We start from the raw sequence: 14,029 nt of genomic DNA on the forward strand, positions 1-14,029 counted from the left end.
ATTGACATGAAAAAAGCAAGGCTTGTCAAAATTGGAAACTATCTATCTATCTCTAACTCTATCTTTATTTATATATATATATATATATATATATATATACATATATATACATATATATATATATATATATATATATATATATATATATATATATATATATATATATATATATATATATATATATATATACACACACACACACAGACACACACACACACCCTAATCAGTATTTTTAGCAGAGGTTTAAAAGTTACTTTACAGTGAAGTCATAAGCAAGTCAATTTTCATTAAGTATTTGTAACTCTGTGAGCTTCCTGTATCTGGTTGTGTGTAATTATTGATCGATTGGTGCCGTGGATTAGGTTTGGGGGGAAATACAGAGTAACACAACACTAATGCTTCATTAAAAAATCTATATTGCATTGACCACCAGCAGACGCTGTTGGCTACTTCTCAGTACCACCATGTGTTTCCATGGGTCTTGTGTCTGTGTGTGGCGTCCCATGTGCTCCATCTGAGGCGAGCTTATGACATGTATTTTGATCTTTAGGTATGTGGGTAATCTTCAGAGGATATATGACTATTCACCCCTTGACCCCACCCAGGACTTTGCAACACAAATGTAAGTGACTTCAGTGTTACATAATGCAGTGTTATAATATGCAAACAAGTGAAGATGTTTTCCGGCTGCTGCTGTCTATGTGGCTGAAACGGTTGAAAAAAGGCTGGGAAAAAAAAAAAAAATTTCTTTTATAATAGGACCAAGTCTTGTCTATAAATCCTAGCTAATCCAATAAATGAAACATACTTCGTTGGGTAAAAGCCTGTTTTGCCACATGTTCTGGTAAATACCTGGTGTATTTTGTTACGAAAAACCAGTGTTTTGCAAGAGTCCAGTCAGATGCTGTGGCCATGATGAGAGGTAATTGCAGTCATAGCCAGACAGGTTATAACTAGCAGTTACGGGAATGCTTCATATTCTGAGGCACATTGCCAGATAAACATGGTTAGACCTGTCACTGCTCGTATTTGATAGAGCCTGTCAGCACAAACGTAGTAATTGAGAAAGAAAATCACTCCTACATTATGCATTCAGTTGATTTAATGCTGATGCATTAAGTCAACTGAATGCATAATGTAGGATTATCCCAAATTATATTATTACCTTGCATCCAGGTACCCAATAAGGATGATATCGCTGTGTGTAAATAACAAGGTACTGAAGGAGAAACTGATTGTTCTCTACAGATACATATGAAAGTGGAAATAAAAAAAATCAAGATTAGATTTACAATACTACAGTTATCTGAAGAGTGCTTAGGTGATGCGACTAAATATTTGGTGCTATAATTGTGAAAATTTTGGCAGAACTGTTTCAAATTAATAATAATTGTAATAATTATTGAAATACCCTCCCCCAATGATGAAATTTTAGGTCAAAAACAGTGAACATTCATTTGTCTTTTGAGAGGATATTTCAGCTTCAGTCAACAGAATTAAATATCAAGAAGTATGAAATGAGATGAGATGAAAATGTTAATTCCTCCATCCATTTTAATAGTAATCAAACAAGATAAGGCTTAAATGAATATCAAATTACTGTAAGATTTTGAAGACCGTGATAGTGATGAAGCTGATTTAACTGAAACGGCTTGAGTCACTGCCCCCTACAGTTACTGTGTGGTATAGTATTTTTTTCTAGAAAGGCTGTCTGGAGTCTCCTGTGTGAACAAAGATGTATTGTATGCCGTAAAATATGTTGTTCACTAATAACCTCTGAACCACCAAAGATTAGTGATACCTCTTTGTTAGAGTGACAAATAAAGACCAGAGCTAATTATAAGAAAAATAGATATTTCTGACTGTTTTGATTGTTTTTGTTTATTTCACAGTCTGAAGTCTGAATAAAAAAACAGTCCTTGCAGATATTGTCTAGGGTGTTGGTAACCATGGCAACTGAGCTGAGTTTGAACTCAAGCCATATCTGTGAGACTGAAAAACCAGGGGTTAACAAGTTAGCTGCTTTGTGAATCGGGCCTCCGGCGTATTGTCTGAAGGTTTTCAAATGTTTGTCCTAAGAAGTAAAGAAAGGGTGTGTCATCCAAGAAATAGCCCCAACGAGACTAGGGCAAAACTAAAAGACTGACTATTGGTTTTAATATTTACGCCTTTGTTTTTGTCCAACAGGGCTAAACTGGGACATGGACTGCTCTCAGGCCAGTACTCCAAACCACCCATGAAATCTGAGCTCATTGAACAGGTGATGAAAGAAGAATACAAGGTATTAAACTGGGTATGTCCAGCTCCCAAACTGGGTCCGTAACCGACAGAAGCATGTTAATACTGACCGGTAGCAAAATGAATCTTTTTAGGATGCCAGTACAGTTATAGTTTCAGCCTGTTGTTTTGCCATTTTCCTAATTTAAACATAAAAAGTCTTTTTTATAATGCAATTCTTCTGTGTTATTAATATACTTGAGCTTTTTTGAGCTTTTCAGAGGAGCTGATTGAAACAAAAGGAAGATGTGATTTTTTTTTTTTTTTTTTAGACATATTGTCAAATTTTCTCGTGCTCTGACCTTTTTCCTTTAGTCTGAAAATAGCTGATGGCTGCGGTCCCAAATGTGCAACTCAGATTTTGTTTGAGCACAACAGCTCCAGGCACAACTCTGATACAGTGTTTTGCTTTTAATTCCCCCGATCACTCTCAGATTTGATCAGAAACATTAACTGTGCTGGATTAATGTGTTGTCCTTCCTGTAATCTCTCAAGTTCTCTAGCAATTCAGTTGATTTATATGGTTATTTCTGTGTGCTTTTCGTTACCAATTTAAATGCACATGATATGAAATCATTGCCTTTTAAACCACATACTATACTGCAAAGCTGCCAGGAAATGACGAAAGAGGTAAGCCATTAAAGCAGAATGGGACCCAGTGGTAGGTCTGTAAGCTCCAGACTTCTTGTAAGCCTTACCAGACACAGTAATTGATAGGCCAGAGCTGCGATCCAGCACTTCCTACACATGTGATGGTGGAGTCAGGTTTGGACACATATTGACAGCTGGGAAGATATGTGGGGAGGGCTTGTGTTGGCATGCTGTGCTCAGTTTGTACTAAGGAAATACTACCCATTGCAATTACATATTCTCATTAAAATGTCTTTTTTAACGTGTTCTATGGGATACAAGTTGTCTCGCTGGTTCTTGGCTTACACATTGATCGTTTACTGGTGTGGCAGAATGATATAGAGATCCTAACATTGAATATTGATATTTTAGTTGGTGCATATGCATTTTGCACAATGAGCTGGCTATAGTGAAAATAGTGAATTTAAAAGAATAGTTTGTCATTTTGGGAAGCATGCTAATTTGCTTTCTGGCGGAGAGACAGGATTGACACCCAATCACCTTTAAGCTATAAAGAGCAATGTGGCACATATTGGATCAGACAGCCATCCACTCAAAGCTGCTGCCTAGTCTTATACTTCCCTCATAGACAGGTGAGTGGTCGTGCACAGTAAGTGTGTGTGACGCCCAAATGTTTTCATTCCAGCACCAGCAGAAGGGCGTCTCCCCGCGGATGTTGAAGGCCCTGGTCAGCAGGGGACACCCAGAGTTTTCCTCAAACAGACAACAAGATGCCCACGAGTTCCTCCTGCACCTCATCAACCTAGTGGAGGTGAGTGAAGCTAAACCTCTGTGTAATGCAGTGTATGTGGTATAGGTGATTACAGATAAACCACAGATGTTTTTAAGTGGAGGGGCCATGTTGGTGCGCATGTGCGCACGAGCAAACCATTTATGCCTAAGGAGCGAGGGTGAGGCATGAAACACTGGCATGCCGTGTTGAGCTGGTAAAGCAGTAGAACATACAGTAAATGATAATATTTCATGCACATCAGGCATTTGGTGTCATTGATTGTGTTGCAGTGCTGTAAATAGACTTTTATAGATCCATTTTTTTTGTGTGTTTACAGAGAGCGGTTAGTGGTTTTAAGCTGTTTACGAGTTGCCAAGCATTTTCCTTTTTTTGTGAATTTGGTGTCAAGAATTGTTCACTGCAGTATGTTATCAAAAAAATTAACATATCTCAGCAAAGGGTTTTGGTTGTTTTTTATTTAATTGGTCTTTCTGTCCGGCACTTTTATTTTAGAGCATTTCCACAACTACTGTCAAATGTTCCATAAAATTTCGTTTGGATTTTAACAGTCCTCAGAGGTTTTTTCCTGAAGATTTTGGTGACCTCCTGATTTTTAATGTAGCACCACCACCAGGTCAAAATTTCCCCTTGGACCAGAATTGTGCCTGTGACAAGATATTTTAAAAATAATCCTGTAGTTGGTAATCTTAATGTATAGTTTGGTCCTGGAGCTTTCAGCACCATCCCACAGTCCTTATCATTGAATTGAGTTTGCTCAGTTGTCATGGCGATAACTCGGTTGAAATCAATTGTTATCATAATGTATACTCTGTGTGGTTCATTATAGAAATGTGATTAACCACAACTTTGAAGGGAGCATTTACTACGACTTATGTAATGAATATCAGTTAACATAATTTTCAAAAGATGGATATGTCAAATTTAGAAATTGAATAGTTTTTATGTATGGAAGAGACCCCGGTTACATGGGAATGTTATTACACAAGTCCACTGGCAGAAAATCCAAGTCAACACTACAAACACATAACACACAACTGCCTTTCACGAAACTGACTGTCCCTACAAACGTGAATTTTCTCCACTGGGAAATCATAACATTTTCACAAAATGGCTGGGTTACGTCTGACCCCTGACACAGATGGGCAGGCAGCCGATTGGGAGGGGAGGGTTTGTTTTCGACTACACACAGCACACCGTCTCCTTGGTCGGTACATACACATGGGTTGCTCTGACGTGTCTTTCTCAACCAGGATATATATAGCTCAGCACTATCTGTTACACAGTGAGGCCAGATAATGCTTCCGATTCTGCCTCAGCTGCAGGAGACGTGCCGGGACACGGACCTGACACTTCCTCCACCTCATGTGGAGGAGATACACAAAACAAGCCACACATATTCTCACAGCATCAGTTTCTCCACATTCTATCAAGAAACCTTATAGCGCGTGTGCTTGAACTTTGGTTTGTTCAAAAGTGTCCTCCCCTCCTTTAGTCCACTCTACAACTCTTCACCTTTTTTTTTTAAACTAGATACTGATTTAGTTATCCAGACATAGGCTGAACCTGACTAAAGCCACCACCATCAGCAACATTGTCCTGTATGTCAGCCTGCATACTTGGCCTCTGTAAAATTATAACTTGTGTATTTCTGTAGCTTCTTAGAATAGAAGGGCTGGGTTGGAGGGAAGCCATAATCAAACTGGTGTGTTAAGATGCAGTCTTCAAATAAACACTGTGTAAACTTCAGTGTCGTTCATAATCAGTGAGAGGACACACAACCACTCGGTGATGAAGATTAACGTGTCCATGATTCTGAAAAGATGTAACACTCTGTAATGGAGGGTACAATTGACAGAGGCAGTTCGTAGATAAAAAAAAAGTTGCATCTCCCTGATGAATGACTGTATTAAGAGATATGGGTCAAACAGCAGTTGTGTTAAAGTTGTGCCAAGAGACGGAAAAGGGCCACAGCAAAGAATAGCTTATAGACATAGTTGCAGGTGAAACCTCAAGCTGTAATGTTTGTGGTACATGTGAAACCTCTGTGCAGCTCTTAAGCAGATATACAGTACTTTAAATAGGTTTCCTTAAATATTATTGTTTAGGGTTTGATTGATAATACTTTTTGGAGATTAATACTTAAGTGTTTGATTTGGAACTGCCAGAAAACTGCCAAATATTCAGTGTTTTCCCTACCAAATGTTTGAAATGGCATTCAGACCATGGGACACTAAAACCGTCCAGGATAATGAAGTTTATATTAGAAGTGCATTAATGCAGGGTGTCAAATGATACCATTACAATGTGAGGGCTAGTTGAGACAAATGCCTGTCATTAAAATTTCATTTGAATAAAGAATTACTTGACAAAAGAACCTGAGAAAAAATTAAATGTGCAGAGAAACACTATATATTGACTGTAGTCTGAACCTTCATTTTATCAGTGTTACACCACATCAATTTCTAAAAAAGACAGCCTGAGTATCAAACTGAATATCATTATCAAACTGAAGTATGTGCTTAATCTCATGGTGCAATTTTGTTGTTGATAGTCGAACTCACCCTCTCATCCTCCCTATATGCCATTGTTTCTGCAGAGGAACAGCGCAGGCTCAGAGAATCCAAGCGACGTCTTCCGCTTCCTGGTGGAGGAGCGAATTCAGTGCTGCCAGACCCGTCGGGTGCGATACACTCAGCGGGTGGACTACTGCATCCAGCTGCCAGCCCCCATCGAGGCTGCCACCAATCGAGGTAAAGAAGCGCCCATAGACGTAGACGTACACACACGAACACACACACCGTGCTCCTCTAGTAGGCAGCCACAGCTGCCCCTGGTTGGTACAGGTTGCATAATGCAGGGCTCAGGTGGTACTGGCCCCTGGGAGAATCAGCAGGTAGTGTTCAGAAAGGGCACAGAAGGTCCTGAGGTGTCAGACGAAGAGTTGTGTTTGTCTCTAATGTGACTGCCTATGGCCTTGTATATGTATACTGTTATTACTTATTCTTGGCTTAATACATTATATGACAAATCTTATGTACTGTGTAAAGGATATTTAAGGGTAGCTAACGCCAATGTAAAGTTGCCATATTAATTATGACAATGTTGGTATAATAACAATAAACAAATGTAATGTTGGTGAGGTTAATAGTCTGTCTGATGCAGTGCAGTTGCTATTCGAGGTTGCAGATGTCGTCAGCAGCAGCCTTGAATGCTATATGTACAACTTAAATGATTTTTCCTGTCAAAATGCAACTTGTACCACCCATTACTTTGAAAATGCTGAATATTATGGAGGGCTATGGCGGTTACCACTTATTTTACACGGCATTAAGTCTTTGTCTTTGTCAGAGGAGCTGCTGGCATATGAGACCAAGCGGAAGGATGCTGAGGAGAACATGAGGGCTCCTCCTGAACCAGTGAGAGCACGGATCCCCTTCACCGCCTGCCTGCAGGCCTTCACAGAGCCAGAGAACGTCCCAGACTTCTGGAGCTCAGCACTGCAGGCCAAGTCAGCCGGAGTCAAGTAAGTGAGGCCCAGCTCTTCAAGGGCCTGGAATGACTGCTCTACATCTTAGCGTTTTTTTCATCACCTCACAGCTTTCAATTAAAGACAGTTGTATCCATAAACCTTGGATTCCTTTCTTTTAAATCCCCCTTTTCAAAATTGTTATTTTCCTCTGCAGAACTTCCCGTTTTGCCTCCTTCCCAGAGTATCTGGTTGTGCAGATCAAGAAATTCACATTTGGGGTTGACTGGGTGCCGAAGAAACTAGGTAACTGTCTGTTACACTTCACTGATTAATGGGATTTAAAATGTATGTCACCAGATTGGTGGAGGCCAATAAAAATTTCAAGTATTTGTAGTGTTGCAGATGCTCAGCAGAGGGCAGCATTGAACTGTGATTTGCAGGCCACATGGCAGGTGAAATTGCTGCCCAGCGTAATTTTTGTCCAACTCATTTATGGCTTCATCTGCACTTTTTGGACACATGGTCAGAAACCACCGCATCTGTCATCCTGTCCATAACTGTAAAGAGCAGCTGGAGTTTAAAGTGTAACTGGACACAGAAAATTAAATAAATTAATTTGAATGTTGCTGCCGCTTAAATTGCTAATGAGACATGGCAGCATGATATAAATCACAATCTTCAGTATTAAATTTGTAAGTTTTATGTGGCCGACAGTCACAGTTGTGTTTTTGGGTGGAGCATCACGTACACAACCAGCCAGCAGAGCCAGGATGAGATTATCATTTTGGTAGAAACGTGATGGGCCAGAATCCTCACTTATTATGTAATCATGTTTTTCCTGCATTACTTCTCAGTCTTCAATGTTAAATGGGAAGGATGTTGAAAAGTAAAGTAAGAGCATGGCACAGTCCAAACTTTGAAAAAAAAATAAAATGCCAACTTATTAATTTGTGGAGTTTCATTCATGTCTCTTCCTGTACAGACTTGGCCATAGATGTTCCAGACTTCCTGGATCTGAGCCGGCTGCGGGCCACTGGGCTGCAGGCGGGTGAAGAGGAGCTGCCCGATCTCATGCCCCCAATCGTGCTACCTGAAGACACCAGAGGTATGAACACACCGCAAGGTGGAAATGGTACCTATATATGCATGTGTGTGTGTGTTCGCATACAGACGTCAGTACAGTTGGGACAACACATCATTTTGCTACTTTTCAAAAAGGCATAGCACCGTGATTACGACTAGGATAGTGTAAGGAGCATTTGCCCTTTTTAATCTGACATTTAGTTTTTTATCTATTTCCACTGCATATTGGCAAATAAACATCGGTGCCAACGTTTGGATCTGCTTCACATGTATTGTGTTGTTTTCGGGGGACAATTTTGGCCCTTCATTTTTAATTTCACAGTCCTGTCATTAATTTTAGAGGGCAAAGAGCTTTCCCTGAGCACGTGTGCTTTTTTTTTTTTTTGGCTGGACAACAACAGGGGAGCCAGCCCTGTAAACACAAATGTCCGCGAGTGACTGACTGAGTGCGTGAAAAAGTTAGACCGTTGGTCAGCCGAATTCCGCAACTGAGTGCTGACGTTTCACCGTTGGTCAGCCGGCCGACTGTTGGACTTCCTCCTTGGTTGTTACGCTTTCAAAATGAACTGGTGCAAACAGTTTCTATTGCGTCATCAGGAGGGTGTATACAGGCAGCAATGCCAATTTAGCGCCTTTGACGTAAGATTTACAGGCTTTTCACACCCCTTTAGCAACTCTTCTTTACAAAAGCACCTATCCACAAATCTAGCGACTTTTTGGACAAACCTTAGCTATTTTCCGGAGAAGAGAGTTGCCAGTATTGCTCCTGGAGAGCGAGGTCGGATTTCCCCTCCGCAGGTACACCTCTCTCTGCATCTCATTCAAATGACCGCACGGCAGCTGACCCAGACATGAATGGGCTTCTAACTTTCTCTCTGAGTGATCATTTTACAAGTGAATATAGCCGAAATCACAGCACAGCCGTTGTCTTTGACTTGTGTGTATTGTGAGTTTTTCAGATGACGCAGCGGTTATAAAATCAGGATTTCAGCAGTCCTGAGATGCAGCTTGGAAATAGCTTAGAAGTGACTGCTGCTTAAAATGTATTCTTAATGGGCCGCGTTTCAGTCACTATTTCATACTTGTTCTGTTGTCTCACAAGAGAAACAGGAAAACATGTAACTGAGAGGAGCCTTATTGGGAATTCAGCAGTATTAAATTACTGTATATGTGAGCACAGAGAGTAGGAGAGAAGCAAACAGATAAATGGCGATCCAGCCATATACTAGGTTTTGGCCTAGTCTTGTTATCTACTCAGATAGCCAAACATATTTTCATTCTATTTATATACATGAAACACCTCTCAGTATATGAGACAGTATTTATCTGATTTTACCCAATGAATGGGTAACTCATTGTTACTTTGACAAGATGTGTGTTGTTCCAAAGCTGCTACCTTTTCAGGAGGTGTAGAGTATTTTTGTGACAAAGTCAAATGATCTGTGAAATTGTCTTAATATGATATTCTGCTCAAAGCCGGCCAAGTTTTCTCTTACGGGTATATTGAATGGAATCCCACAGGAAAGGCATGCTAAATCAATCAAAAGCTTAATAGTTATAATGATTTAATGATATCCCCTTGTAATGCACTTCCCTGGGCTCTGCGAATAAGCACTGGAAGCTAGCAAGTGTGTTTTAGAGCACAAGCAATATTGTTGTTACTTTTCTAGAAACGTTGTTGTGTCACTGTTTGCTTAGTGATATTTCCAGTATTACATACAATGTGCTCGAGTCTTGCTGTCTTCTTCTCTTCCTGATGTCCAAGGCTATAACCACCTTCCTTTCGGTCGTCTTTTTTTGTTTGTCTTTCTTTGTCTCTGTCTCGTCTGTGACTGCAATTCCTATTCCTCCATTCCTCCCTCCGTTGTTTGCAGGGTTCAGCTACATCATGTTATCAGTGTCCTCCTTAATATTTTAGCAGGCGCGAAGCACAAAGTGTTCTGTACTGTCTCAAGCTCTAAACACAAACAAAAAAAAGGGGTCCAAAGAGCAGTACAAAGACACAGTAACATCTGCAAGCAGCCTTTGCTGTGCTTATTGACTTCTTGCAAGTGTGCAGTATCCACTTAAAACTCTTCAAAGTCTTGCACATTGAAGCATCCTCCCTTTGAGCTTGAACAACCTTGCTTAGGAAGCACTGCATATCTACCTCTGAGAGGGTTACTGTAAAATCGGTGCATGAATATATGTGTAAATGTTTTTTTTTTTTAAATGTAGTAAGTTTGAGTTGGAAGAGTAATTTGAATCTCTATTTTGCACTTGACCTCCCTCAGTGCTCCTGATTCTATAAATCATGTGGTTTAAACTATGAAATGAAAAGAGGTCAGAAGAGATAACATGCTAGTTTCATTACATTTTCCGATTTATTTATTTCACATTTATATGATGAGTTTTGTCAGTTGCAAATTAACCACTGGTCCATTATCCCCCAGCTGGCATCAGCAGTGATTAATCTTTGGTCACCCTTCTGTCTCCAAAAGGCTTCAGCGCTTCTCATTGATCACGCAGCACCGCACAAATGTGTTTTCCTATGCGCTGCTTGAACCACATTATATCTCTCTGTTCTGTGTATCATCCATTCACTCAATTATTCCAGGCCGTTTAGAAAATGGAAGACAAAAAATGGATCATGGTTTTCATGATTCCCCTTCTCTGATATTTTAATGCACAAAAACCAACATTTATAAACCTCAAAAAACCCATTTGAATTCATTTCTGGATTTGGTTTCTTTATTAATCAGATTTTCAAGAATAAAATGGAAAACTTCAGTCACTTTCAATTTTAAATAAGCCATGTTTTTGCAGGGATTTAAAATGAACGATGATCTGTTTTAACATTTTTTTAATTCAATGAAAATATGGAAGAGAGGAAGGAAACACACGACAGAGCAAGACGGATAAACTAAAACTGCATCGCTTCACTGTAAATACTTTAATTGCTAAAAATGGCTTCAGATAAAATGCTCATAAAGAGTCAGGCGAAGTTTTTGGTGACATAATGACAAAAAAGAAAGAAAAAAAGGAGCACACTGCTGTCTTCCTAGTTCCCAGTCCAAATGGTCTTCCTCAGTTCTCTGTAGTCATACTGTTGTCACGTCCATGTAGAATAAATGATGATTGACACTCCTAATATTTCTTTGTCCAAAATAACACATTCGATCGATCAGTCGATCAGTCTCCTCACTGTAGTGGTGAAAAGGCCTCACCAACAGGGTATTCTGACAGTTTGACATGAGCCTATCTTACAGTTGACTTGAATCAGCCCCGTCTGTTTGGGGAAATCCTTCGTATGATTGATAGGAGTGTGCAGATATATTCGGTAGCCGAATTGGTTAAGACACATACCAAATAACCGCAACGTCCTTGGTTTGATTCTGGCAGGGGACCCCTGTTGCATGCTGTACCCCTGTTTCTCGTCTTGTTCCTGTCTGCTTCTATACTAAAAGCTTAAAAAAAAAAAGGAAATAATGAAAGATTGATACTTGATGTTACTTGAGGCTGGATTACTAACTGGGCAAAGAGGGCCCCCTCAGGGCCCCAAGTCCCCAAACAACTAGGAGCCACAAAAGGCCCATTTTCACTGTGTTGCAACTAGTTTGTAGTTATTTGATTAATACTAACTTTGTCTGGGAATCTGGTTATACACATTAGTAAAGGGCAGAATCAACTGTCAGCGAAAGTACCCGAAACTGATGACTTGTTCAAACAAAATCAAATCAAGTCAGTTTTATTTGATTAGCCCCTTTCACACATAGTGGTCGTTCAAGTGCTTAAAATCAGCATAAAAGCAATTGATCAACATGATATTATCATTTTCCACCAAAGTTTAACAAATAAAGAAATACAATAACTAAAAATGAAAACCAAATCAGTGCAAACACACAAAATTAAAATTTTGTGTGTTTGCAAAATTAAAAGAATTTATAAATCAGTTGTCTAGCTGCACACACTAACAATTGGTTAGTTATAAGCCTGAGAAAATAGAAAGGTTTTAAGTATGTTTGTTTTTTGTTTTAAAGCAAGTACATAAAAGTAAACTGAAATAGTTTTCTTCTTCTCTTCCAGATAACTCAATGAGCTCCACAGACTGTGAGTATTTTATTTCTCTTCTCAGTAACTCTGTGAATGGATATGTAACATTTATGTAAGTTATAGCCATGGAAATGTATTTTGGGCACCAGGCAGTAGTGATGAATGCTACAGAGCTAAACTTCTGACCATGTATACTGTACCTTAGCAGGTGCTGCAGCTGCTCTGTACTTCCAAAAAAACGTTACTTTTCCATGTGGCTCGTCTCATTTTTGCCAGACCTCTCTCCTTGATAAATCATCTCTCACTAAAGAAACCTCCCCAGGGCTGATTCTCCTCTGGTCACTTTGTTTAATGAGACCCAAAGAGAGATCCCCCGTAAAGTTTGGTTGTATAAACTGGAGGGGTTACCGGCTGTGTTGAATCAGCAACTGTATGTTATAGGTATTAATGTCGTTTGTCGTGTCCCCAGCTCCAGAAATAGACGAGGCGGCAGTAATGCAGCTGGCAGAGATGGGCTTCCCGCTGGAGGCCTGTAGGAAGGCTGTCTACTACACAGGCAACATGGGCCCCGAGATGGCCTTTAACTGGATCATAGCCCACATGGAGGAGCCTGGTAAGGAGACATCACCGCACTCATGAGAACGTGTTGTGTGTATGATAAGATCAATAGACATACACATTATATTTAAAGTTCTTACATCAAGGCCAAAATTAAATGAAAATACAGTCAAGGCGGAGATGTAGGGATGACACTCCAACAGGAAGAAAGAAAAAAAGTTTCTTCATAGCTTAACATAAATCACAATGTGACGTGTTTACAGATAAAGACAAAGATGATCACTACAGTGTCTTTTTCAGTGGATTGAATTTAGAGCCTCAAATTTAAAATAGTTCTCCTCTGATTTAGCATTGCACCTCCATAACATTGTCGGACTCACAATGGAGAGGTTAAAAAGAAAGGCTTCAAAATCGATGCAGCACAGCCAGAGATACATTCTTCTTCCTTGTCAAAATCTTACCCACAATGCAACTCGACTGTCAGCAGTTTGGTCGGAGCTTCAGGTATGTTAAGCTAGTAGCTGCTAATGAATCCTCAAGCTGCTAGCCTCAAGCAGAGATAAGCTCCCTCTGGAGCCACAAAAGGCTTTAACTCTTCTCACATCTGCAGCAATACAGACTGTTTTGGGATATTTTCCTGGAGGTGGCGCTCCTGTAAAAATCAGATTTTGATGCAAAAAATCAGTGGAGTTCCTCTTTGAGATGCTACATGACTTCCTCTAACGACAGGGGACCTTGGACTTTTCCTGTTCAGTAAAGTTAACCTACATGCCAGTAGTGTTAAAAAGTTAAAACCTGTCGTAACACCAGTTATTTAGCTATTCTCACCAGAGATCCGAAATATTGCACCTTTGGATCTGGTTGTATCAGCTGACCAGATAAAAAAAGACTTTGTCTTCTGAGTAATTTAGGTCCTTTTTTAAAAATAACACTCTGTAACCTGAAGATATGGTACTGTCCTGCCCTCAAAGTAGTCTGGAAGTTCAACTCTGTTACAAGCTCTTGAAAAGTTCTAATGATCCAAAATAGCTAAGACAAAATAGTGATGACAGGAAATAGTTGGGGTTGTGGGTGAGGGGTAAATGAGTGCTTAGGGGTTAAAAGGTAACTGAAGCCCAGAAAAACCAAAAATACTACTGACAAATAATCAGAACAACAGCTGCACTGCAGTAGACACAGTTCTGCGACAATTTCAGCAAGCTGAGTCTGCAGACTGGAATAGGTTA

General features: G+C 39.8%; 1 protein-coding gene across 3 annotated transcripts in view; it reads left to right on the plus strand.

Annotated features, from left to right (window-relative positions):
• The window catches only part of usp13 (ubiquitin specific peptidase 13), a 35,282-nt gene that overhangs the window by 12,775 nt on the left and 8,478 nt on the right, over nt 1-14,029 (plus strand). The window contains exons 9-17 of one of the 3 annotated variants that reach the window (XM_040129305.1): nt 551-622; nt 2,188-2,260; nt 3,554-3,679; nt 6,258-6,411; nt 7,010-7,184; nt 7,345-7,433; nt 8,113-8,235; nt 12,279-12,302; nt 12,715-12,858. In XM_040129305.1, the coding sequence (XP_039985239.1) occupies nt 551-622; nt 2,188-2,260; nt 3,554-3,679; nt 6,258-6,411; nt 7,010-7,184; nt 7,345-7,433; nt 8,113-8,235; nt 12,279-12,302; nt 12,715-12,858 (980 nt within the window). Of the gene's footprint in view, nt 1-550; nt 623-2,187; nt 2,294-3,553; nt 3,680-6,257; nt 6,412-7,009; nt 7,185-7,344; nt 7,434-8,112; nt 8,236-12,278; nt 12,303-12,714; nt 12,859-14,029 lie in introns of all 3 variants that reach the window. The other 2 variants (XM_040129303.1, XM_040129304.1) reach the window with 2 other exon arrangements.

Source organism: Xiphias gladius, chromosome 6 (genome assembly GCF_016859285.1).
Source record: "Xiphias gladius isolate SHS-SW01 ecotype Sanya breed wild chromosome 6, ASM1685928v1, whole genome shotgun sequence".
Classification (NCBI taxonomy): Eukaryota; Metazoa; Chordata; class Actinopteri; order Istiophoriformes; family Xiphiidae; genus Xiphias; species Xiphias gladius.